General features: G+C 42.0%; 1 protein-coding gene across 1 annotated transcript; it reads right to left on the bottom strand.

Moving 5' to 3' along the window:
* Positions 1–3837: 3837 nt before the first annotated feature.
* Positions 3838–20789, bottom strand: si:dkey-206f10.1 (adenylate cyclase type 8). The gene is made up of 18 exons (XM_017455766.3): positions 19843–20789; positions 18805–18954; positions 18581–18711; positions 17562–17673; positions 15698–15825; positions 15427–15585; positions 15074–15305; positions 14770–14955; positions 13768–13868; positions 12125–12326; positions 10826–10909; positions 10552–10724; positions 10377–10458; positions 9358–9516; positions 7401–7547; positions 7182–7274; positions 5500–5617; positions 3838–4923 (listed from the first exon to the last, which is right to left on the bottom strand). Exons 1-18 carry the CDS (start codon positions 20743–20745, stop codon positions 4499–4501), a joined length of 3585 nt encoding a protein of 1194 aa, XP_017311255.1. The 5' UTR covers positions 20746–20789; the 3' UTR covers positions 3838–4498.
* Between the last annotated feature and the right edge of the window lie 4496 nt (positions 20790–25285).

Genomic DNA, 25285 nt, shown 5'->3' with positions numbered 1-25285 from the left:
GAAATTGTATCGTTTTTAATATGTTGCATACAAAATATTTGGAATATAATACAATACAATAGAATGTGAAAAAAACAATCGTACACAATATGCATCTACGTAAGTGTGAGGTATTCGTACACCATCATGGCCTTGAGATGGAGATTCTCTAAAATAAAGAACAACACAATTTGACACAGGATTCTTAGAGACTCTGTTGGCTTTGACTGCACGTATATACATAAATATTCAACTAAAACTAAGATGTTACTGTGCTTCAGGTATGGCAAAGAGATTCAGTAGATAAAGTCACCACAGCAGACTGAGGATAAATCTTCACATGCTATACGGTGCCCTCCACTAATATTGGCACCTTTGGTAAATATGAGCAAAGAAGGCTGTGAAAAATTATCTTTATTGTTGAACTTTTTGATGTTTTGTTCAAAACATTCTGTATGGAGGAACGCTCTCAGATCCCTCGCCATGTATTCTCCAACCTCATCAGGCGTTTTAGGAGAAGACTCTGAGCTGTTATCTTAGCAAAGGGATCTAGCACAAAGTATTGACTAAAAGGGTGCCAATAATTGTTGCACACATATATTTAACTTTTTTTTTGGATAAACCTGTGTTTTGTTTGCACTTGTTTGATATCCATGAGAGCAGAGTATTGTTGTTTTGGACAAAAGATCAAAAGGTTAAACAATAAAGACAATTTTTCACAGACATCTTTGCTCATATTTACCAAGGGTGCCAATATTAATGGCGAGCACTGTAACTGCTAGAACACATGCTATAACAGCCCCAACATTCATCAGCATTATATTTGGGGATTTAAGATAATATTTAATAAGCGCTGTCTGTCAGACCCCCAAAAAGTATCACCTCATTTCATTACCATTTTTAGCGTGGCCATGGTGACCTCCTCTCACTGTTTGTTAGTTTGTGTGAACCATATCAAATGACTGGACAATTACAACACAACTGAAACAAGGTACAGAACAGAGCAGATTTCCAACACAAATTCTTCTGAATTAGCCAAGTTCTGTTTCTGAGTTTGCCACATTAACTCTGCTCCTGAATTAGCAAAGTTATACTGCTACATTAAACAAGTTCTGCTCCTGAGTTAGCCAAGTTCTGCTCCTGAGTTAGCCAAGTTCTGCTCCTGAATTAACTAAGTTCTGCTCCTGAGTTAGCCAAGTTCTGCTCCTGAATTAACTAAGTTATTCTCCTGAGTTAACTAAGTTCTGCTCCTGAGTTAGCCAAGTTCTGCTCCTGAATTAACTAAGTTCTGCTCCTGAGTTAGCCAAGTTCTGCTCCTGAATTAACTAAGTTCTGCTCCTGAGTTACCCAAGTACCGCTCCTGAATTAACTAAGTTCTGTTTCTGAGTTTGCCACATTAAACCTGCTCCTGAATTAACTAAGTTCTGCTCCTGAATTAACTAAGTTCTGCTCCTGAATTAGCCAAATTCTGCTCCTGAATTAACTAAGTTCTGCTCCTGAATGAACTAAATTCTGCTCCTGAGTTAGCCAAATTCTGCTCCTGAATTAACTAAGTTCTGCTCCTGAATGAACTAAATTCTGCTCCTGAGTTAGCCAAATTCTGCTCCTGAATTAACTAAGTTATTCTCCTGAGTTAACTAAGTTCTGCTCCTGAGTTAGCCAAGTTCTGCTCCTGAATTAACTAAGTTCTGCTCCTGAGTTAGCCAAGTTCTGCTCCTGAATTAACTAAGTTCTGCTCCTGAGTTACCCAAGTACCGCTCCTGAATTAACTAAGTTCTGTTTCTGAGTTTGCCACATTAAACCTGCTCCTGAATTAACTAAGTTCTGCTCCTGAATTAACTAAGTTCTGCTCCTGAATTAGCCAAATTCTGCTCCTGAATTAACTAAGTTCTGCTCCTGAATGAACTAAATTCTGCTCCTGAGTTAGCCATATTCTGCTCCTGAATTAATTAAGTTCTGCTCCTGAATTAGCCAAGTTCTGCTCCTGAATTAACTAAGTGCTGCTCCTGAATTAACTAAGTTCTGCTCCTGAGTTAGCCAAATTCTGCTCCTGAATTAAATAAGTTCTTCTCCTGAGTTAGCCAAATTCTGCTCCTGAATTAACTAAGATCTGCTCTTGAGTTAGCCAAGTTCTGCTCCTGAAGTAACTAAGGTCTGCTGCTGAGTTAGCCAAGTACCGCTCCTGAATTAACTAAGTTCTGCTCCTGAATTAACTAAGTTCTGCTTCTGCTCCTGAATCAACCAAGTTCTGCTCCTGAGTTAGCCAAGATCTGCCCTTAAAGTATTTGCTTCCAAATTTGCCAAATTCTACTTGTGTTATCCAAGTTCTGATCCTGAGTTAACCGAATTCTGCTTCTAATCTCCATTTTAATTTGAATGCTTCCAAATAAGACAGCTTCTGTTCCAGAATTAGCCCCAAATTAACCAAGTTCTGCTTCTGAATGAACTAAGTTCATCCTCTGACTTAGCCAAGTTCTACTCCTGACAGATAGTAGCCATGTTCTGCTCCTGTGTTAGCCAAGTTCTGCATATGAATCAACCAGGTTCTGCTCTTAAACATCTTGCTCTTTAATTTGAAAAATTTGTGTTCTGTATTATCCAAGTTCCATTCTTGAGGTAGCTAAATTCTGCTTCTGAATTACCCAAGTTCTGATCTTGCATCATCCTAGTTCAGATCTTCAATTATCCATGTTTTGTTCCTGACTTAACCAGGTTCTGCACCTGACTAAGCTAGTTCTAATTCAAAATTCTGCTCCTGAATTAGCTGAGTTCTGCTCATTCTGCTAAAGAATTAACCCTGAATTAAGCAAGTACTTTTTCTGAGTTAGCCAAGGTCTGTCCCTGACTTGGCCAAGTTCTGTTACTGAATGAAGCATGTTCTGCTCCTGAGGTAGCTAAGTTCTGCTCCTTAATAATCCAAGTTCTGCACCTGAATTACTCAAGCTCTGCTCATCCCTAAAGAACCACGCTCTGCTCTTGAATGAACTAAATTTTGCTTCTAAAGTCACCGAGTGCTCATGAAACACAACTGACTTATTCAGTGAAGTAATTAAAGAGCCCTTAACACAGCAACAATGATTCAACTGAAGGAAGAAGTCACTGATTACGGCATGTTAAAAAACGGTAATGGAATGAAAGTAAAGTAATGTCTCAGGACTATAACTTTACTCATGGAGAGGTACAATGTACATAATTGCCTCACTCCATTTTAATCAAAATGGTCCTTAGGGTACTTAAAGTGTCATGAAACACTAAACTACATTTTCTAAGAATTTAACAGAGGCGTTCGTATCGCACATCATGAAAGACAATCTTAGCATCGGTTGTTTTTAATCGTAGGAGAAGACTGGTTAACTCTGAGCTTTTTGCCGCTATTTTCGTCTTCCTGTTTTAAAACCTCGGTCACAGGCAGTGACGTGGCAATGTACTATAGTACTTCGATGACGTGTCGGTGTCTCATAATTATTCATGAGCCCGCGTGTTTGCATCCTATGGGAAGATGCTGTCTCTTAATTATTCATGCACCACAGCAGGTGGTGCTTTCCTACAGATGTAGTAGATGAGAGAGGCGTTCAAATGGGTCGCAGGTGTTTGTTTCAGTGGTGTAAGAGTTCGAGTACCTTTTTTCAGGAGCGCTATGTGAATTGGAGAAAGGTGGACTTCGGACTCGCTCGGTCCCGAGGACTTTTCCATCCCTTCGAATGAGGTATGTGTCTAATTTTAACCATGGTTAACTCATTTTAACCAATTTTAACCATAAACGGTTAAAACCATCATTTTAAACATTTTACTTGCCTTTCGAGCTAATTAAACCTCTTAAAGCTCCGCGGGCCGTCGCGTGCAAAACTATACAATCCGCGTTGAAGGGAAGAGCCTTCGCCTTTTATTCGTGAAAAGCTCGAGCCTATTAGCTAGCTACCATTCCAACATTTCTCTCATCTGCGCTACCAGGTTTGTTTTGTTTTCCTCCATAGTCATGCCAGGGGCTAATGATTCAAATAGACAGGGCGTAGGACCTACACTGCTATCTATCGTGTCTCCATTTAGCCCTGGGGATTCAGGAGGAGAGAAGTCCTCTGCCTCATCTGCAAACATTTTGTCACTATCCATCTTTATTGAGAGAACTCTGAAGGCTCGCCTCTTCATCCGCTGCCTTTCCCTGCCACGCCCACTCCCCCAGCCATCCACGCCCATTTAAGCTGCGTTTTTCAAAAACATTGAGAGGTAGTCTTGAGCGGAAAGAGGGAGGTTTCATGAACCTTTAAAAGGAAATTTCACCATGTGATTACATATATCTGTTAATAGATTCAGCCGAATGAAAAGACATGGAATCTAGTAATGTTTGGTGTGGCATGTATCCATGAGTTAGAGTGTGTGTGAATAAAACGAATGGGGGATTTTGTTGTTTATAACTACAGACTTGAGGACTATGAAATTTGGTGAAGTTTCTCTTGGAGAGTGAAGGCAACAAGTACAGCTCATTTCATTGGTCATGTCAGTTTTCATACAGTTTTTAATATTAACATTGAATGCTGTTCGTGGACAGTGAGAATCGTCCAGCGGTGCCGCTTTGCTTCTCCTTCTGGATGGCCCGGAGGAGACTAAACACCACCGAAGCCAGCGTGTTCCTCCCTATGCTGCGTCCGGCTGTCCTTCCCCCTTTCGTGGATACGTTGATGGTCCGGTAAGCCCTGCTGTTGTTGATAAAGTAGGTGCGTAAGCGTCCCTGCCGCTCACTCACGCCCTTAATGAAGATCTCGCCACGCAGCTCCAGCACAAATCCCCAGTTGGACAGAATCTTCTTGGTTTGCTCGGGGACCTGGATCCTCCCACTGATGCCTGTGCTGTCCATGCGGCTCGCCAGGTTTACCGTCATCCCCCAGATATCGTACTGCGGCTTAGCCGCTCCGATCACCCCGGCAACAACAGGTCCGTGTGCGATTCCTGTGTGACAACAGATAAATATAGGCACCTTGGCATCATGCAATAAAAAGTGGAAATTACTGTATAGAGAACAGCGCTAACCTTTTTTAATGTTGTGAGTTATTAGATATTGGTAGGGTAGTGGTGGCTCAATGGTTAAACGGTCTGGATTACTGATCAGAAGAAGAATAAGCCTTTAATTGTCACATATACATTACAGCACAGTAAAATTCTTTCTTCAAATATTGTAGCTTGTTAGGAAGTTGGGGTCAGAACGCAGGGTCAGCCATGATACAGCACCGCTGGAGCAGTGAAGGTCCATCAATGGCAGTGTAAGGGGCGCTGTATCATCTCTGACCCCAGCTTCCTAACAAAGCTATGATATGTGAACAAAGAATTTCACTGTGCTGTAATGTATATGTATATTAAAGGCTTCTTCTAGGTTTAGAATGCTGAAGGTATTGGTGAAAGAGCTGCAAAATGCTCATTTATTCTTGAAAAAGATTTTATTTTATTTTTTTCCATGGCAGGGACATATTTCTTCCCTGCGTTAGTTACATTAGCATCTGAAGCTACAAGTACAACGTGTGACTTTACCGACTCGGAGCTGGAAGTTGTTGGAGGTGTGTTTGTTGATCGCTCTCAAGGTCTCTTGCATTGCCAGAGCAAAAAGCACCAGTTCGCTCAGATGATGCCAGTCGCTGCCACCACGAGTCTGAAGTGCCAGAGAGTTAACATGGTTTAACCTTTCTTAACACTATAAAATCCCCTTAAAACTCCAGCTTGTTATTCACTTATTCCTCTTTACGCATTGTATATTCCCTTCGTGCACTAGGGTCTACACGTCTACACGCTCATGAGTCAAATTGATTTTTGAGACTTTGCATTGAGGACAAAAGCAAAAAGAACTCGATCTGATTTATTAATGTGAGCAGTTGGCATCTCTGAACTATTTGACAAACTAGGACAATTTATCCATTTAATGTTATGGAATGTCCGCTTAAGGTTATAACTACCTCTGACTGTTACAAAGTGCTGATTTTGGAGACTACTTTCATAAATGTAAAGTGTCAGTCCATCTCAAGTGGTCCAGTGTAGACTGCTCACAAAAAACAAACTGTTTTGAGTGATTATTTCTATGTATAGTACTTCTGAGCTGTAGTCACTTACTGCTTTTATCACAGGAGAAACAACACCACAGCTCTGGTTATGACACTGTTCATTTGTAAAACACCCAACTGAGGACTGTATTTCCATATTTGTATCAAATCTATTCACGCATACCAACTGTACACCTGTTCCAACATGTATCTGGTTCTTCAAATATTGCCCCCGAGGTCTACTGTCCTGAAGAGTTTACCTACAATCTCAACCTCACAATTTTTTACAGAAGAACGCTACTATAGAGGACTTATTTCTGTGAAAACTTCAGGTTCGTATCTGGTCCCCCACCAGAGATATTCAAACCGAAAGTGAGGGATTTTTTTTTTTTTTTTTTAATTGCACTTTCTTGCCCCCATAAAAAAAAAGAAAGAGAAGTCTCAAACCTGAAATGTTCTGCATGCACACTATACTTACCCATGTACCCTCTAAAAAAATTAAGACTGAGACTCGAACCCTTCCTGTTATAAATTGACCCTAAAAGTGGAACTGTGAGCAATCTTGAGTATTACATTTGTCAAGGAAGAAGACTGTGCAAAATGTTTATATAGGTGCATGTACCATGTAACGTGCTCTAGAGATCAGTTTTTGTTGCAAGGAGCTATTGAGGTTTCCATCAATAGCTGTATAGCCAAAATTTGTTGTGTGCCATGACACAAAGATGGCCATTGTCGTTAAACCAAGTAAATACAATGTCAATGCGTGGAGGTAATCACTCAAAAAAAAAGCTAGGAAAAATTCAAAACGGACAACTTTGCAATTATTGGACCACTTGAGATGGAATGCCCCTAAAATAAATATCTTCTTACAGAAAATGTCACCATATCAAAGTGACCACAGCAAGTCCCTGTGAATTAGCGGTTACTATAGAAACAATAACATATTGCCTTGTGACCGTAACTGCTGTCAGAGCTGCTGTTACAGAAAGTTAATCCAAACTTTCCGACCGATTGGAATCTGTGGCGTGATAACTGGTTAGAATTTGAATAGAAATGTCAATTTGACTCTAGATTCGTCTAATGCCAGTTACAGCATATGAAAAAAGCAAGAAATCTAAGTTAATGATCATCTCCTGCTAATAAAGGGGTATTTTGAAACGAGATAATAGCATGACCAACCTGTTTATTAGGTGATAAGCCAGATGCTGCCATGTAGCAACTCCCAATGGTTTTGATTTTCTCAATATCCAAAAAGTATGTCTCATCTAACAACTGTCCCACAGACAGAAGTAGAAGAAAGAGAAGGGTTTTTAGACTTCCTTTACCTGACAATGGACTCTGAAAGCCTGTTACATGGTAATCAGACAAGCGACTAACTCCATAAGATTCTTCACTCACCTCATCAAAGTCAGCGATGATCTCGTTGAGGAGCCTGAGACACTCCACTCCCTCGTGTCTAATCTCTTTCTGCTCGTAGTACTCGTTAAAGCCAGCAATGGTGGCAAACATCACGCCGACTTCATCATATGACTGTGCGTACAACTCCTGAACAGAGACAGAGAGAAGTGATATAGAATATAGAACTTTTCATGAGCAAACATGAAAAAAGTCACATTACACAAGATGCACTACTCGCATGACGGCTACTTCCTAAAGCCGAGTTCACGCCACGACTTTCAGCGTCGGGAGATCGCTGTTCTGTTCACACTACGCGACTTGTTCTCTCGTAATCAGAAGTCATTGTGGTGTCCACACTACATGATTGCTCGGCGACAGGGGGTCACACACTACACGAGCGGACAACGACCCTGTCACCCGATGAGGAAAACACACGCGAGAAGTGACACGGATATATACGACGCGAAAACCACGTTGATTTGAAGACGGACGTAGGACAAGCGGTGCGAGCTGTTTGCGCGATGATTTGTGTAGAAGAAACCCCAAAAAGGAAAAGACAAAGGGAGTGGGTGAAAGAATGGATTAAACGCGGGCTAGCAGGGATCGTGTGTGCTACAGAGAGAGTTGGAGATGAGTCGAAAGGTTTCGCGGGTTTTCCCTTCCTCACGGTGACCTCACCTCATGCCTTGCTCTCTCGCTGGCTGTAGCTCACCGCTGCAATCACTGCCAGTGACAACACTTTTCACACCACAGGATGTGGAGTCGCCCGACAGCTCCAGATATTTAGCATGCCAAATATCTGTCTGGCGTCGCAGCTGCCTCAGCGATGTGTCGGCGAGCCTCTTTGATGCGTCGTTGAGTAGTTCACACATGACGATCGACTGCCGTTTGGCGAGCGCCAATTGCTTAAAATCGTGTAGTGTGAACTAGGCTCAAAACCTTGTTAATTCCTGCCCTTGGTCATACTGTGCATGGTTCATCAGGATCAATCAAGCAAAACCTCTAAGTTAGACGAAATTTAGCCTCTAAAGTGCAGACTAGCCAACCATCCTTACATACTGCTTATCCTACACAGGATCACGAGGAGCCTGGAGCCTATCCCAGGGGACTGAAGGCACAAGGTTGGCGACACCCTGGATGGGGGGGTCAACCCATTGCAGGGCACAATCACTCACACACTATGGATAATTTGGAAATGCCAGTCAGCCTACAACGCACGTCTTTGGACTGGGGGAGGACGTCGGAGTACCCGAAGCACGGCGAGAACATGCAAGCTCCACACACACCGGGCAGAGGCGGGAATCGAACCCTCAACCCTGGAGGTGCAAGACAAACCACTAAGCCACAATGTACACTACGGTCTGTATAAAAATATAAAAAAAATTACGATTTATACTGATCAGCATGTACTGTATCACTGGCCAAGCAGTAGGTACTGAATCGAACGCAGAAGGTACTGACACAGTGTGCGATTTTGGATGCAGCCAATGACATCAGCCACACATGACTGTTTACACCTGATCCACATTTATTTCCATGTAGAGTTGCAAGCAAAACTATTCAACCCCCATTGCAAATCGGGTTTATTGTCCAAATTTAAAGACTTTCAGCGGTCTGCAATGAACAGATCAAACAAAAGCAATTGAAATACACAACAAAGGCTTCAAGTGATTTCTCAAAATTCAACTGAAAATGCAACTTTTTCAGTTATCAAACGTTCCTATGTCAGAAAACTTCACCATATAAACAATTTTAAGTCGAGTGCCCGTCATACCATTTCCTGTGAATTAACTGTTACTATAGAAACAATAACGTACTATAATATATATAAACCAGACAGTGTTCTTGGCTTTTAAGTGCTACCTGAAAATCGGTATATTCCCGGCTTCTCATCACCGTCCCAATAAAGGATCGCTGATAAATGGTTGTCTTGATACCCCCAAGTGCCATCACTTACATCATCATTCTTGTTCCTGTCCAGAAAATGGTGAGCGACATGTGCAGGCAGGATGTTGTTCAGCAGACACTCGTTGTGCTCTCTCAGCTCTCGCATGTCCTCCACTTCCTGTTGGGCCTGCAGGCGCCACAGGAAGTCCAGTCTGGCTGTGGCCTCCCACTGACATTGGACAACATAAAGATCACTGTTCAAATGATAATAATCTAAATGGATTTAAAGGGGCTGTTTGTTATTTTTACAGCCCTGTGTTGTCAGGATATGTCCTGAGAGTTGCCTTTTATAGAAAAGGGGTGGAGCTGAATTTCTTGACCAGAAAATTGGAAATAAGCCAAAGTAGAGTTAAATTATTTTAGGTTTAACACTGTTACAAATGACTTAATGCACCTTTAAATTGATAACAATATCATTGTAATGAAGCATTATCATTTAGTAGAGTTTTGTAAATATTCCTCCTACACTAAAATGCTCTCGAAACTACATACTGTAAAGACTCATAAGTTGCCGTTCATGGAAAAGGGGTGGAGCTGAGCTTCTCATTTCTGGGCCAGAAAGTTGTAAATAAGCATAAAACTAGTGAAATGTGTTGCATTGCAAATCAAGGTTTTTTTTTTAATTACGTTGTTATTATTAGCTTATTCTAGGTTTAACACATACTGCACCTTTAAATTTATAACAAAGTCATTGTTTTTCAATGTTAGAGTTTTGAGAAAATATTCCGTCTACACTAAAATGCTCTTGAAACTACATACTGTATGACTTGTAAGTTGCCTTTTAAGGAAAAGGGGTGCTGCTGAGCAGCTATTTTTAATTTCTGGGCCAGAAAATTTATAAACGAGCCTAAAACTAGTGTGATTCATTGTATTGCAACATCACAGTTCTTCCAATGTAACTTCATTATTATTGAGTTATTTTAGTTTGAACACTGCTTAAAACTACATACTGCACCTTTAAATTTATTCATATTTGAATTTTGAGTAAATTCGTCCATCACTAATATTTTGTGCTATGCAAAAGCGTACCTGTCGCCCGTTGTAGAACACAGCTATCACAAACATTGCCATTAACAGAACTGAGGTGCCTTTTCTTCTCAGGTAGTAAGCTCTGGAGATGACACACAAGACTGAGCTGATGGAGTAAATACAGTATAACACTTCCTACTGTCTTTATGATTTTTATTTATTTATTTATTTTTACCTGGAGAGTTGCTCCGGCTCTTGTTGATTGACATAAAGAGTATGGAAGGCCACTTCAACAAAGTAAGTATAGACGGTGGCTACCAGTAACAGAACGGTGAGCTTCAGAAGAGAGCTGAGTCTTATAAACACTGCACAGGTAACCATGGAGACAACGCCACTCAATACAAAAAACTATATGTGGAAGAGGAAGAAAGGATGAGACATACTGTATAATGAGTATAATTCTGTATAAATATCATTATATTGTAATTACTAAGGAATAAACTCCTCACCTCAGGATAAGTGCAGACAGTTAGAGGTCTTTGGCTGGTCTCATTAGTGCGTTCCACATCTTCACGCATGATGTTACACCACACCTGAACGATCACAACTAATGTTAAAACAAATGGTATACCACAATTCTGTTGCATTCTCCATTTTGACTAATCAGATCAATTTGTTGATTCATGTTGATTCACATGGTAGGCTGTGGATCAGTTGGTAAAGCGGGTTGTCCACTAATCGTAGGGTTGGCGGTTCGGTTCCCGGCCCACGTGACTCCACATGCCGAAGGAGTCCTTGGGAAAGACACTGAACCCCGAGTTGCAAGCGATGGTAAGTTAGCGCCTTGCATGGCAGCTCTGCTACCATTGGTGTGTGAGTGTGTGTGTGAATGGATGAATGAGACAGTGTAAAGCGCTTTTAACTGCAGCTCAGACAGAAGTTCTGGAGACAAGACTAATCACAGGTTTATCCTATATTAATGCACTCATTCTAATATGTCATCATTTCTATAGTTACAACGTACAAAGGGACTTAGAGATAATAATAGATACTCTTTAAAAAAAAACAAAAAAAAACAGCTATGACAATGTAGATATGGTGAAGTTGTTATTTTTTTTATGAGGAGACATTTATTTATGGAAGGAGTCTCCAGTGTCAGCACTGCAACAGTCAGAGGTAAAACTGTAACTTTTAAAACTTGAACTGATTGGCTAGCATGACACCAAAAGCCTGTTTAAGGAGCCATATCTCAAAGAAATGTAAAGCTTCATATTGTCAGAATAACAATGGAATGTTGTGTAATGCTTGGAAATAATTTGAACCGATGGGAAACACACAGATCGAGAGGTCCTAAAATGGACCCCTGTGGAACCCCACATATTACAGTAGCATAAAAAATTAATTATGTTAACTAAAAAGGTCCAGCCTCTAATATAACCCTTTGAATGCTAATCTCTTGACTCATTCCCTGATAGCATTACAGAAGTCATCCGAGGGAAAGGGAACTAACTGTTCTTCTGACCCGGAAAGACCCAGGGTAAAGCTAATTAGATTGTCTTTAGCTCTGCCACATTCAGCTGTGGCATGATTGGGATTCAAACTCCCAATGATGATTCCATCATGAGAATGCAAAGCCGTAGACAGGTGAAGCACTCAGGAGTCATAGGGATGGTATTTAATCTTCTAGTAAGAATAAGTCAAAGTAAGAGTGGTATAAACTGAAGGCTTTTAGCCACTCCTCCCCATCGTCGGTAGCTAGAGAACCACGGGAGACTCGGTAGCTTCTGATTGGTGGTGCTGGGCCTTACCACGTCAGCAGAAGCCATGCCGAAGTTCAAGGCTATGGCAGTGACGGTGAGCAAAGAGCGTATAAAGTTGTTCTCATGAATCCAGCAGCAGAATCGTTGAAGTGAAGATGGGAATTGTTTGAACTCCTCAGCCAGAGCCATCACCAGCAACAGCAGATATCCCAGCAGCACCACGCAGAACTGGACGATGATGGGATATGGCCTGCAGAAAAAAGGGTTGTATGACGTATGGTACAATTTTGTACTGGATTCTAGAATGCAGTGAAACTAATACTGATAATACTAAAACTAATATAATCCGTCCTTTTTACACTAGAGTAAGCGACCATACATCAGCATTTTGATCTAGGTGCGAAAAGTGGACTGACCGAGTCCTGGTAATATAAGCGAGGTGGTGCAAAAGCATGGATTGACCTATTTTAAATCAGGAAACGGAAAGGAAACTTTTTCATTTAAAGATTCAATCCTCACGTGTTGCTTCCCTGCAGTAGGGATATAACCAGAATGTAGAGTTAATGTTGATAAACAGATACAAATATAGATTTGAATAGGAGGCACGTTATCAAGGTTACCAGAAAGATTCATAGGACATGTGGTCGAGACTAGAGGTGTGTATCGGGATACTGTGGGATGCAACAAAAAACGTTTTTGCTTTCGTTCAAGTGCAAGCCAACAGTCAGATATGAAACTCAGAGAGACAAACAAAAACCACGTTCATTAACATTAATATAAAGTGTTCATTCATCCTTAGCAACTGCCTGGTCAGGTTTGCAGAGATTTCAATTTGCTACACATTTTTTGACAATTTGGGAAATATATAAGAAAACAGAACTAGAACTGAATTCTTTAGAAGATACTGCAGGCAGGTGCAAACAAAGATAATAACTGAGTGAATGGGATTTTGAAGAAAAAAAACAAACCCTTGTCTTTAACTAGTCCATATCCCTGGTTAAGACCAATTGTGGACTGGAGTGATGTAACTGAGCTTGAGGAACTGTCAGAGCCAGAATTCACAAAACTATCCTGACACTGCTGACATGTCTACCTCGGCGTTTTCCACTGTTCCCGGCGCACAGAGCTATAGTTTATATTTAATTTAAAAAATGAAAAGAAAGAATGAAAAAAACAACAACATTGTCCTAAAATGGAGCCCTGTGGGATTTCACAGGCGACAGTGGCGGCTGATGAGAAAAAGCGAGGTAAACCATTTAAGCGCTAATCCTTTGGCTCTGACACTCTACTTTAAGATGCTCGAAAAGTAAACCATGATCAATGTCAGAGGCTGTGCTATGATCTAATTAAACCCATATGGCACATTCACTGGAATCTACAGCAGCAAATCAGTGGTCACTCCTCAAAGTGCAGACTCAATAACGCGATAACGTAGTCACAGTTTAAAATATTTTAAGATGAGTGAAAGTCTTGAGATCATTCTAGATTACTAAAAGATCTGCACAGATCATGTTAATATAAACGTGGCGGTTCAGTGGTTAAAGACTCTGGGTTACTGCATAGAAGGTCGGGCGATCAAGCCCAAGCACTGCCAAGCTACCACTGTAGGGCCCTTGAGCAAGGCCCTTAACCCTATCTGCTCCAGGGGGCGCCATATCTGACCCCCCTTTTTTTTCCCATAGGCTGTTTACCTGGGTGCAGGGATAAGGGCTTGGACTGCCATGAGGAAGACGAGCATGATGAAGGAGCATACCAGGTTGGTCTTGAATGTTTCATCCCTCATCTGAGAGAACTGAAACACAAGAAATAACAGTTACTTGGAAGTCAAAATGAGTCATCGTTGTCTACGGACTTTTTGATTAAGAAATTCGTGACTATTGTTATGATTATTGTTGTATTTACTTGTCTTTTTGGTTTCTTTACATTTTTTACATTTCCCCTCCTTTCTTTCGTCTATGTTCTCCCCTTTTAGTTGTTGTCATAGATGGATGGAGAAAGGAGTGTATGGAGGGAGAGGGATGTGTGTCACGGATATCAAAAGCACGTGCTTCCGGGTTGTCTATGACTTTGTTTACGTTGAAACGTGTGTTTTGTTTTTGGTTTCTATCCTGTCTCCGCCCCTGTATTGTGATTGCCCCCGCCCAAAGTGTGTTATGATCATTGTCATCAGCTGTTCCGTGTTTCCCCTTTTGATTAGTTTGTCTATTTATACCCTTGTGTTTCTATATTATGTGGCGAAGTATTCCGCTTCAGTGTTTGCTGCCTGAGCCGTACCAAACCTTTTGTTCATTGTTCTTGTTTCATGGTTTTTAATCCTGCTTTTGCCCTCGTGTTTCGTATTTTTGGTTTTGCCCGTTTGTTGATCGCCTGACCCACGATCAAGTTTGTTACTGGATTTTGTTATTGTTCTTCGATTTGGATTTGCCTGCCTCTGAATAAAGCCTTTTACTGTAGTTGCATCCGTCTCACCCTGCCTTTACATGACAATGTGCACACAAACTCACTACAATTTAATAACTTATACTTATTTCAATCGGAATGTAAGAAAAATTGTAAATAATTATTAAAAAAATGTGTGATGACCCCCGAAAAGGAAGGCTGGTGGCAGTTAGCCTAAAGGAGGTTGGCACAGGAAGAAAAAAAAAAAAAAAAAAAATTAGGACCAACCCCAGACTTTGGCCACTTTTCCATACCTTCATCTCAATGTGTGTGTCCTTGAACACCAGTGTGGAAGGAGAGATGTGCTCCTGTTGCATACGCTCACTGCTGCGCAGGTCAATGGCGTGCTCTATCCGTTTATTAATCTCTTTGGCGCTGGAATATTTGTTTCTCGAATTGGGCTGCTGCACCAGAGAGCCGTTTGTGAATGACGCCAAGATCTGGGAATTTTAGAGCTCATCATTAGAACCATCAGAACTTAATTGATCATTATCACTCACATCATTAAAGTCATGGTGTGATATCTGGTTCGATCTGTTATACCCAAGAGATTCTTACACAGCTCATATTATTGATGCTGCCAAATAAATTGTCTGTGTTGGAGGTGCGAATGGTCATGCTTATTTTGGAAGGCTCCACCTCTACAGCGTCCTCCTCCTCCTTGGGGCAGATGAGGAAAGTGTCGATGTTGTGTTTACGCAGAAACTCGTTGCGTTCATAACCGCGGCCATCTTCGGTTTCGTAGCTCCCCTCCAGGCAGTCCAGTGTGGCGCGTGAGATGTGGATACGGCTAACCACAGATGAGACAAATCCAGAATGCAAAAAACATGCATTTCTTTCATTCATTCATCTTCAGTATGCACTTGGTTAGGGTAATCTTTTTCTTAAGGTGTTCTTCCTTCTTTGCTCACCCAGGGATACCGCCTGCTTCTAGCATGTTGGCTACGCCAACATCCCAGGACCACACATCAAACTGCCACTTCTGCAGGCCCAGAACCCCACACAGAACCGAGCCAGAATGGATCCCGATCCGCATGTCCATGTCATGGTTCAGCTTCTTTCGCACATTTCTAAGGGCCAAGACAAAAAATACGAGCAAGTTCATGTTAAGCCAAAAATTCAGTTTTTAATGGATGAGAAAGCACTGCGGGATCAGTAGGATCAGAAGTTCTAGTTGTGTACCGTATGGTGATGATCATAGCCAGACCCATCTCTACACAGCACCGAGCATGAGCTCTCTGAGGCTCTGGGACTCCAGACACACAGTAGTAACAGTCACCCAGAATCTTTATCCTCATGCAGTGGTGTTCCTATGTACACAGACACACACAGACAACGTATTAGCTCATGAAAACTGGACGATTTGGAAAATGAGATATAATTAACATAGCAATGTGCAACATCCACCCATACATGCATTTTCCATACCGCCTATCCTAAACAGGGTCACGGGGGAGCCTGGAGCCAATCCCAGGGAACTTGGGGCACAACACAGGGGACACCCTGGATGGGGTGCCAATCCATCGCAGGGCATATTCACACACCACAGACAATTTGGAAATGCCACTCAGCCTACAACGCATGTCTTTGGACTGGTGGAGGAAACCAGATTAATGGTGATGATCTCCTTCCAGAGTGAGGGTGAGGGACACCCTTTCTCCAGTTGCTGCCCCATGTAAACCAGGAGCTCAGCCTGATAAGCTGATAGAAGCCTTATAAGAGGCCTGGTGGGTGGATGTGGAAAAACGGTCCATTTTGCTGGGGAGAGTGGACTTGGGGGGAGCTAGCAGGCCACCTTGGGAGGGGTTAAGGTGTCTGGAAATGGAGGGCTCAATGGTGGGGTGTCACCCATGCCTAGAGCTGCCATATCCTTAACCTCAATGCCTGCAAGACCATGTTTTAGGTCGAACAGGTCTCCCCAACAGTGTTTCATATGCTTGGCACATGCAGGGAGGATCGGGAGGAGCTGTTTTCTCGGGCCAAGAGGAGCTCCCAGGAGTTTCCCATCATAATCATCCCTCTCTTGGTCGTGGCACTTTGCAGGCCCGGCCATTCGATATTGCCACTCACTCACAAAATTCAAACAGGATGGACTGAGGTAAGACCGCAGGAACATTAGCCTGGGGCATTAGAGAAGACTCGATTGTCCTCATTGTCCTCCGAACCCTCTAGAAGGTCCGCGCCGTCCTCATCACCAGAGCCGGGCGGCTCGTTAACGAAGGAAGGTTCACCTGGTAAGATGCCCCTCGAGGAGAGAAGGGTCACTTTTTTTGGCCAGCTCAGAGATTCAGCACCTCAGGAGATCCCCGAGAGCACTCTGTCATCGCCGTTTCCCCCGTCAGAGTCGGACTGACCAAAATCCATGCTCTGGGTCGCGGCCACTTTGAGCCTTCGGCGCCAGAGCTTGTTGAGATGCGCTAGGTAGTGGCTACAGTTGTCAGGGAAATCAGTGGCTTCTTTTGCTTATTTGAGGCCCATGCAGACCACGCAGAAGGGATGAGAATCCCTAGCTGCAAAGGGAGCACCACACTAGGGCAGGCTGGTTATCCACAGTGTTAGCCAAAGCCGGCAGCCTAACAAGCAGTGTGAGTGTGGGCAGCTTGCAGCGAGTGACACAGCTAACCTGGCTAGCGAAACAAACACGTCCGGTGGAGGCTGATCCGAGGGATAAGTCCTCCTGCGGACAAAAAGTGCAAGTCAGCAAACCAGCGAACTGTGCACACAAAATAAACTATAGGTCGCAAGAAGCAAATGCCAACTGAGGTAGAGGAGCAGGTGCAGGTAATTTATGCACTCAGGTATGGAATTGGATTCGCGCTCCTGTCTGTCATAGTCAGACTTGGTGCAATTGGATGCTTCTACAGAGGTCAGGTACAGATGCCCTTCCCATAGGTGGATCTCGAACACGAGATGATGAAAGAGAACTCCACACACACAGGTGGGAATTGAACCCGACCCTGGAGGTGCGAGGAAAATGTGCTAACCACTAAGCCACCATGCCTCCTGCAACGTGCAACAGTTCTTTATTTAACCCCAGTTCTCTCACCTCAGCCAGACGATCAAAACGGCAAAAGAGCTCATTCAAGGTGCGCACCAAGTCCTGTGCAGACATGGTCATGGACAACAGGGTGAATCCCTTTATATCAGCAAAGAGGATGCTGGCAGGAGGAGAGATACAGAAAACAAAAAATATCGGAATTTTCAAAGTCGCACAATACAATAATTACTTCTTTCTTTCTTTCTTTTTTTTTTTTTCATATTCCACCAGACAGTAGTGCACACAAGTAAGACATTTTAAATGAGGATTGTGGGATTAAAAAACAGAGGCTACATGTAAATATGTATCTATTACCCATTAGCTCAGCAAAATAGCATAGCTACAGTAGTTAGCAAGGTTTCCCCCAACATGGCTAGTTAGCAGTGTCAACAAATTAGACCGGTGATATGCTAAACCCTGTTTCAAAACTTGAAGAGTAGAAAGATGAAACTAATCTTATCCTTACTCACATATCTTTGTCCTGGTTAGGGTCGTGCTAGATTCAATATATATGTGTTGACTTAAAAAATGAAATCAAGTTAGCTAGAGAGATGCTACTCAGTAACCAAAGGGCAATCAGTAAACATTGTTGTAGCTTTGCCATTTCTGTGAATGGAAAGGAAATTGATTCAAAACAGTGAATGATTTTCATATTTAAAGAAAAATATATTTTAAAAAAAACCCAAAAAAACCTGAGCCTTGTGATTGAGCATTAAGCATTAATGATGCTGCTGACAAAACAGAAAGTAACAAGTAATCCACTAAGCAGGAAAGCTTTTCGATTTTGAACAGCAGCCTAAATTTTTTATTAAAGGCTGATGCATTCGGAGATTAAACCAGCTAGTAACAAATAAAATGTTAGAGAAAATTAATCACCACTTTCAAAATGTACATTAATATGCATTTTGAACTATATTACAATTTGAACACATGTTTTCAGGTGTCCATATCTTTCATTAAGTGAGATTTACTTGAATCTTTTAGCCTAATAGATCATAACAGCCAGAGAAGAAGGTGTTGTTCCATACCTGACATCAGTGTACTGATGGATGTAGACCTTATGAAACTGCTGAGGTAGCAGTTCATCATCCATGGAGGTCATATCAGCAATCATCTCCAAGGCAACAAAGCGAGGAAGTATAGACAACACCAAACGCTCCTGTTCGAAGACAGAAACATTAAACTCTCTTATGCAGTCAGAGTCAGTCAGCACGGTGTATGACTTCTCCGGATACTACATGTGCTTCCTTGCCTGTCTTTTGTTTTCCATCTCCAGCTTCATGTGGCCTTCAATGCAGCGCCGAGTCTCGAGGAAGGCCTGTCTCTGACCCCGGTCTATCAGATAATGGATGAATAGCCCTGCTGTGTTCATACTCATATACAGTAAGGCCTTTGCAAGAATCTGGGATGGGGAAAAACGCATAGCGATCAAGTACGGAGAACAAGAAGGTTGTCCAATATACACCATAGTAGGGATGCATCAATACCGATACTGGTATCGGGTATCCGTCTAATACCGTGTTCATTTATTCCTACATGTAAAAATGCACTGATGTCAACATCTGTTTCCACGTAACACTATGTGGCGTAAACCTAATGACCTCCGTGGCGATTAATGACAGCAATAAAAATAACACAGACTGCAAACTGTGCTCTGCTAAAATATCAAGAGGAGGAACTACGGCGTCTTCCTACAATCCAAGTAACCCGATAAACATCTTAAACATAAAACTCAGCACGATGAGTTCATTACTAGCATCAAACGCTGGCTAGGCAAGAAAAATTTGTCAACAGACGACGCTAGGTGAGTGAACAGCTCTTATCCAGTATGTTGCTCTTGACGGTCAACCGCCATTGGTCCTTGACAACGAGAGATTCAGACGCAATGAAAACGGACAGAAACACTTTTTGGAAGTGAAAAAAAAACCCCTCTCTTCTCCACTGCAACCCTACTTGATCCAAGCTAAATAGCTAAATAAGGTAGCTAGCTAATGCACTTCATTTAAAATCGACTAGCTACCATAACATGAAGGCACGAACAGGCAGATGAGCACTTTTCATGGCCACTATTTAAACCGGGGAAACGTAACAGAACTGTTCCATGACGTCCCTGAGTAATTAACGCTAAACAGACCACGCATTTTGGTGTCAGTATCGATATCAGTTTCAACAAGTACTGAACAAATGGAATCAATGCAGCCTAAAGGTAGACACTGTAGAAAAGTATCTATGGTAGGGCACTATGCCTGAGTGCACATATCTTTCTCTATTCATAGTAACTATCCATCACCTTTCTCAGCAATCCCACTTCACTGAAGTGCTGTACGGTCTCCGTGATAAGGTGCAGTGTTGAAGTTAGTGAGCCAGCCCCCATTGCCCACAGCAGTGGTAATGGCAGAAGTGTATATGTGGCAAACAGGGTGAACAGTACATACCAGGACGGGTCATTCTCTAGCCCGTACCCAAGCCTTACCAGCACCTGGGCAGTCTGTGACACCCAGCTGGCCATGCCGGCATAATGCAGCCACTCTGGAAAATGGGAACGCTTGCAGGTGAACACAAGAACACAAAGCAATACCGCAAACACCATGAAAAAGCTAGTAATCCAGGCATGTAGTGGGTCTATTCCGTCTGGCGCAAAGGCCAGATACAGGACCAGCAGGTGCAGCTTTGCAGCAGCATCTATGATGTTCGTGACCACCAGTGAGGTACGTCTGGTGTGTGATGAGTGCCTCTGGTAGAGCTTCTCCAGGTCACGAGATTTGAAGGTGTGTCTCAGAGTTGGGACATAGACTCCATGAATAGTATGGCCCCAGCGCACAAAAAAATCAGCGTCGCTGGCAAACTCTGCGGTCACACCTGCCTGAGAGCTGTTGGAAGAGTTTTGCTCTCTGAAGAAGGATGGATGAACACGGACAACAGAGGAACGGCGTTTGGTGCAACCACGTGACGTCTTGCTGCGTATCTGCCGGTTTATTTCCTCAATGTAGACGTCAGTGACGTAAATCTTGCGTGCTGGCTCGGCACCATACTGCTCCTTTAGCTCAGGCTGGCTGATGATGTGCTTGACGGCATTCTTCCACATCAGCCGCTTGCGCCGCACGCCCGGAGACAAGGACGGGGCAAGATGGGATGGGACCTGCATCTTCTGCATGTTGTGGGACTCGTTGCAGCAGTTCCCATCCAACATCATGACAAATTTAACAATCTTGTCTGCCTTTCAGGTAAAAGAGACAGATGTATCTGCAAAAAAAAAAAAAAAAGAGAGACACTTTTCCTTCATCTTCATGGTAGATATATAATAACATTTTAAAATCTTCAGTAACCACTTTATCCTGATCAACATCATAGTTGATCTGGAGACTACCCCAGGATCACTGAGTAAAAGGGAAGAATATATTGTGTAATTTCTTACTGAAATTTTACCCTAATGACCTTCTCTGTAATCAGTATCTTTTCTTCTACTGACTCCTGACATTCCTGTCAAAGCTGGAAGCAACTTTGCAACCCTGAGCAAGCCCTCAAAGAGAACATGTGAAACTATACACAGATTCAACCAAAGCTCAGTACCGCACTCCACCATCACAACACCCTCTCTACTGGACTGGCATCCCGTCCTTGGTGAATTCTCCCACACTGCACCCAGTGTTCCCAGGTTAATCTCCAGTTTCACCTCGACCCTGACCAGGATGAATTGGTTACAACAACTTGCTATAGCTTTAACATCACAGTGCTTTGTAGTGGTGTTGACATTTCATGAAGGATGACATTCTTGTTCATGAAATCAATGGCAAGAGGCCATATCTTTGCGAACTGTCACTTTTGAAGTGAAATGGGGGAGCTAAACACACTTGGAGGAGAGTGCTGTCTGCAGTGTATCCATGTATGATCCAACCAAGGACAGTTCATTGTGGAATCAACTGGGCTAAAACAGCTATCATATACTTGTCTTATGGGGATATTGTTTATGAGATTGTCCAGGCTGTGTACCATCTCCATTTGTAGATGGTCCTACATGGACACCCTAAAGATCTGCACAAGATTTGAGTCATTTGAGTTCCTCTCAACGTTTCTTCCTCATATTTCTCACCACTATTGCTTCTGGCTTGTTCATCAACGGATCTAAAGCTGCATCCTGTTTTATGTAAAGCTGCTTTGTGACAATGTCGGGTAAAAACAAAACAAACAAACAACTAACTTGAATACAATAATACAGAAGTCATCAGATAGATAGCCATGCTTAAGACCAGAGTAAAGGATTTATCAGGTTCAGTGAATATCCATAACACCAATAGTGCATAACAACATCCACTTATATGAATGATCCGATCTCAAAGGGGTCGCAGTCTCATTCAAAACGAGGATGAGAGGAAGGAGTTGAACCCCTCAGAGGACAGAATGGAGCTATTTCAGATGTCATTAGATGATCTGAGCCAGGTTGCCAGATTTGGTACTGAGCTTGTTAAGACAGGTAGCAACTGAAAACAAATCTCTGGCACCCAGGAGCTATTCCTTGGCCAAGTGTTTACATCAGCTCAGCCAGGAACCTCAGGAAATGGTGGCATCAGCAAAGTCTTCAGTGATCACTGTGTACGAACAACCTGTTTACCAAAAACCACTTTGCAAATATCCATGAGAATCATGATATCACCATGGCTACAGTGGAACATTGTGGCGGTAGAATGATGTAAAGAGCTACCTTTGACCTCTTGGTTGCTTCTCTGACTTTTGCTGAACATCCTTTTTTTGTTTTTTTTTAAAAACCAAAACACTTATATATCCATATAAAATAGGATGTCCTCTGGGTATATGGCTCATTATTAAATATGAAAGTGTGTTAAATCTTTCTTGTTGATACAAAACGTGACGGTAAAGAGTTATATTGGCGTTTTTAAGCGGGTTTCGCTACATAATACAACTGATAAATACAAGTCGAAGAATTGCAAAAATTAAACTACTCACCATCGTGTCTACGCTTATTTTCATGCTTTGCTCAGACGTGCTGCAAATCCAATTGCACTTTTCCATAAGGGATTATTTGCTGTAATATCCTACATGCTGTGTTGTAATCCACAGTGTTTTCTAGTTGCAACATGAAGAACAAATGGACAAAAAAAAAAAAACAACCCAAAAAATCCCAAGGAATACATGTACTGGAGAAAAAAAAACAGCAACATCATGTGATCAGGAAGGAAATAATTTGCCAATCTGAGGAGCAACAGGTGTCGAGGGAGTAGAGAAGACAGAAGGCAAGTAGATAGACACAAATCGGATTACACACTCAGCTGTGATGCTACAGGTCTACAGGTCGATGATGGCTCACGTCACAGAAAAGCGTCAACATGATGAGATAACTTTAAGAGCTGCTCGTAGGCAGGTTTCAAGTAAGAGAACTACACATGTGAAAACGTGAAATGATTTCAAATTATTTCAAAAAATGTAAAAAAAAAAAATTAACATCGGCCCATCGGGACAGTTGAAAGGCGTCACTACAATATTACAACATTATACAATGAAGGAAATCTGCAATTAGACCCTTGACCAGGTTTCTCTTCTTACTGAGTTACAAATGCTACATTTGAAATTTCATTCCGTTTGATATTTCAAACATTTATTTGATTTCATTTTGTATATTTTATTAAAACACTAAAACCCAAAGCTCCCAGTTTACACTGATGAAAGAAATCGCCCCAAGGAGGACACAATTACCTTACCGTCGGCATCCACCTGTCAATCATTAAAGTTTCTGTCACATTTCCTAGATAAAAACCCCACTGTTGAAGACTCGTTGGTCGGGCCGTGAATCAGCCAATTTGCAGAATTAAGCCGAGCCTCAAGTTGTATTAACCACAAGCTGGATAAAGTGCTTGGGAATGGACTCGAATAGACAACTAACGGACCGGACGTTTCATTCTAACAATCAAATATCAATAGATAAATCGTCTAGACTCATAGGTTTGAATTTCACCGCCCTGGTTTTCATATATTTAATTCAAGGAAGAGAAAAATGAGAAACTGGCGAAGGAACGTCTGTTCATATCTGCTATAGCATAAGTGATAGCAGGAACATTTACACTTAACTGTAAAAGGATAATAGTATGATGTATCACTTGTCAATTAATTGCTATGGAATGAGAGGAACAAAACAGTTCAAGTCATGCTGTTACAGGAAAATAATCAACTTTGGGGTGGTAACAGGAACGCCATCATGTCCCCAAGGTGTCTTATTCCTGATTTATGATGCGTGATTTGAGTAAAGTCTCATCAATGAAAATTTTTAATAAAATTTGTATTGTACTTTACATCATTTTATGGAACATGGGGCAGTGGAGGTTCAGTGGTTAAAGGCTCTGAGTTACTGATCAGAAGGTCAGGAGTTCACGCTACCACTGTTGGGCCCCTGAGCAAGCCCCTTAACCCTCAACTGCTCAGTCGTATAAATGAAATAAATGTAAATCACTCTGGATAAAGGCTGTCTACCAAAAATGCCATGAAAACAACAGAGAAGGAAGACTGAAATGGTTTCATCTGATATCATTAATTCATTCCCGTAAAACGAACGAAACAACATGTTTCTCAGCACCAGCTATTAAATCGTTAAGAAAATATTACAGTGTGTGTGTGTGTGTGTGTGTGGAGAAGAATAAAAGCACGGAAGAAATTCTTCCTGATGCGAACGTGTATCCCAAAGACATGAGAGTATTGCACGGCTTTCCCTGACCGAACTCGAGGAGCTGAGTCATCATCTTCCGTCGCCAATCAGGCGTGATAAAGCAGGAAAAGCGTTCAACTCCGCTGTGCTTTGTGTCCTGTGGTACTCGTTTTTTGATATCCCTGATCACGAGGGATTTGGAATAAGCCATTCTAATTTGTCCCTAATGGGATTCCCAGCTCTCAGCTAATTCACACACGTGATTCAGGACAGGTCTCTTGTGATACTGCAAGAGTACATGAAAAACAGCATTTCTGTCTGTCCCGGCTCACCGTACCTACACTCTACCATGAAATATAATCGTTAAAACATTTCAGAAATCGTATGACTTTCGCATTAGTCTCTGAATCAATTGAACGACTCGCGCTCGAGTCGTCCTTCGTAGGATAATTCGCTCAATACCTGTTACCCGAACACATGCAGCCCTATATATTATTTGGAATATCTCACAAGGCATCATCTGAACTTCCTGAAGATCACGGGAAGAAGAAAAGTAAATTCACTCGTCACCCCACCCCACCCTTCATTTTCAATGATATCGTGATACGGCAGCAAGTGACAGAGCTGCTTTGTCACTCCAGCTGAACTTAATAATACTTATCCGTATCATTAAATTATACAACGAGTATAAAAACATTATTGCGAATCAAAGCGGCACCTCTGTCACGAATCACACCTCCTCTGAATATGCTCTCGCTTTTCGTACATTTGTGGCTCAAACTTGGTGGATTGAGGATACTTTGAAGCTGTCATTTCATAAAGGACTGAGTTAAGAGCTTCAATCAGAACTGGCTTTGCCACGATGAAGGAAAGACTTTGGACCAGTTTATTGAATTAGACATGTGAATTCATACCCTTCTCAGAGCCTCAAAGACCCAACAACACTGTAATATCTAACTCGGCCGCTCCTTACAACACGGATGAACCTGAGCCCATGCAGAACGGACATCTTATCTCTGAAGATAGAGACCGTCGTATAAGACAACATCTCAGTCTGTTGAATTTCCTTTCCCTTGCCTTG

The sequence above is a fragment of the Ictalurus punctatus genome, chromosome 25, assembly GCF_001660625.3.
Source record: "Ictalurus punctatus breed USDA103 chromosome 25, Coco_2.0, whole genome shotgun sequence".
Lineage (NCBI taxonomy): Eukaryota > Metazoa > Chordata > Actinopteri > Siluriformes > Ictaluridae > Ictalurus > Ictalurus punctatus.
This window is presented reverse-complemented; position numbering and strand designations above follow the sequence as displayed.

What these genes read in the sequence shown, in the direction of transcription:
- si:dkey-206f10.1 (XM_017455766.3), bottom strand. Translation starts at nt 20,745, where the DNA reads ATGATGTTGGATGGGAACTGCTGCAACGAGTCCCACAACATGCAGAAG. An exon ending in AAGTGGGATTGCTGAGAAAG is followed by an intron (nt 18,955 to 19,842) that starts GTGATGGATAGT and finishes TCCCCATCCCAG; the next exon opens with ATTCTTGCAAAGGCCTTACT. An exon ending in GCATGGCTTCTGCTGACGTG is followed by an intron (nt 10,910 to 12,124) that starts GTAAGGCCCAGC and finishes GTGATCGTTCAG; the next exon opens with GTGTGGTGTAACATCATGCG.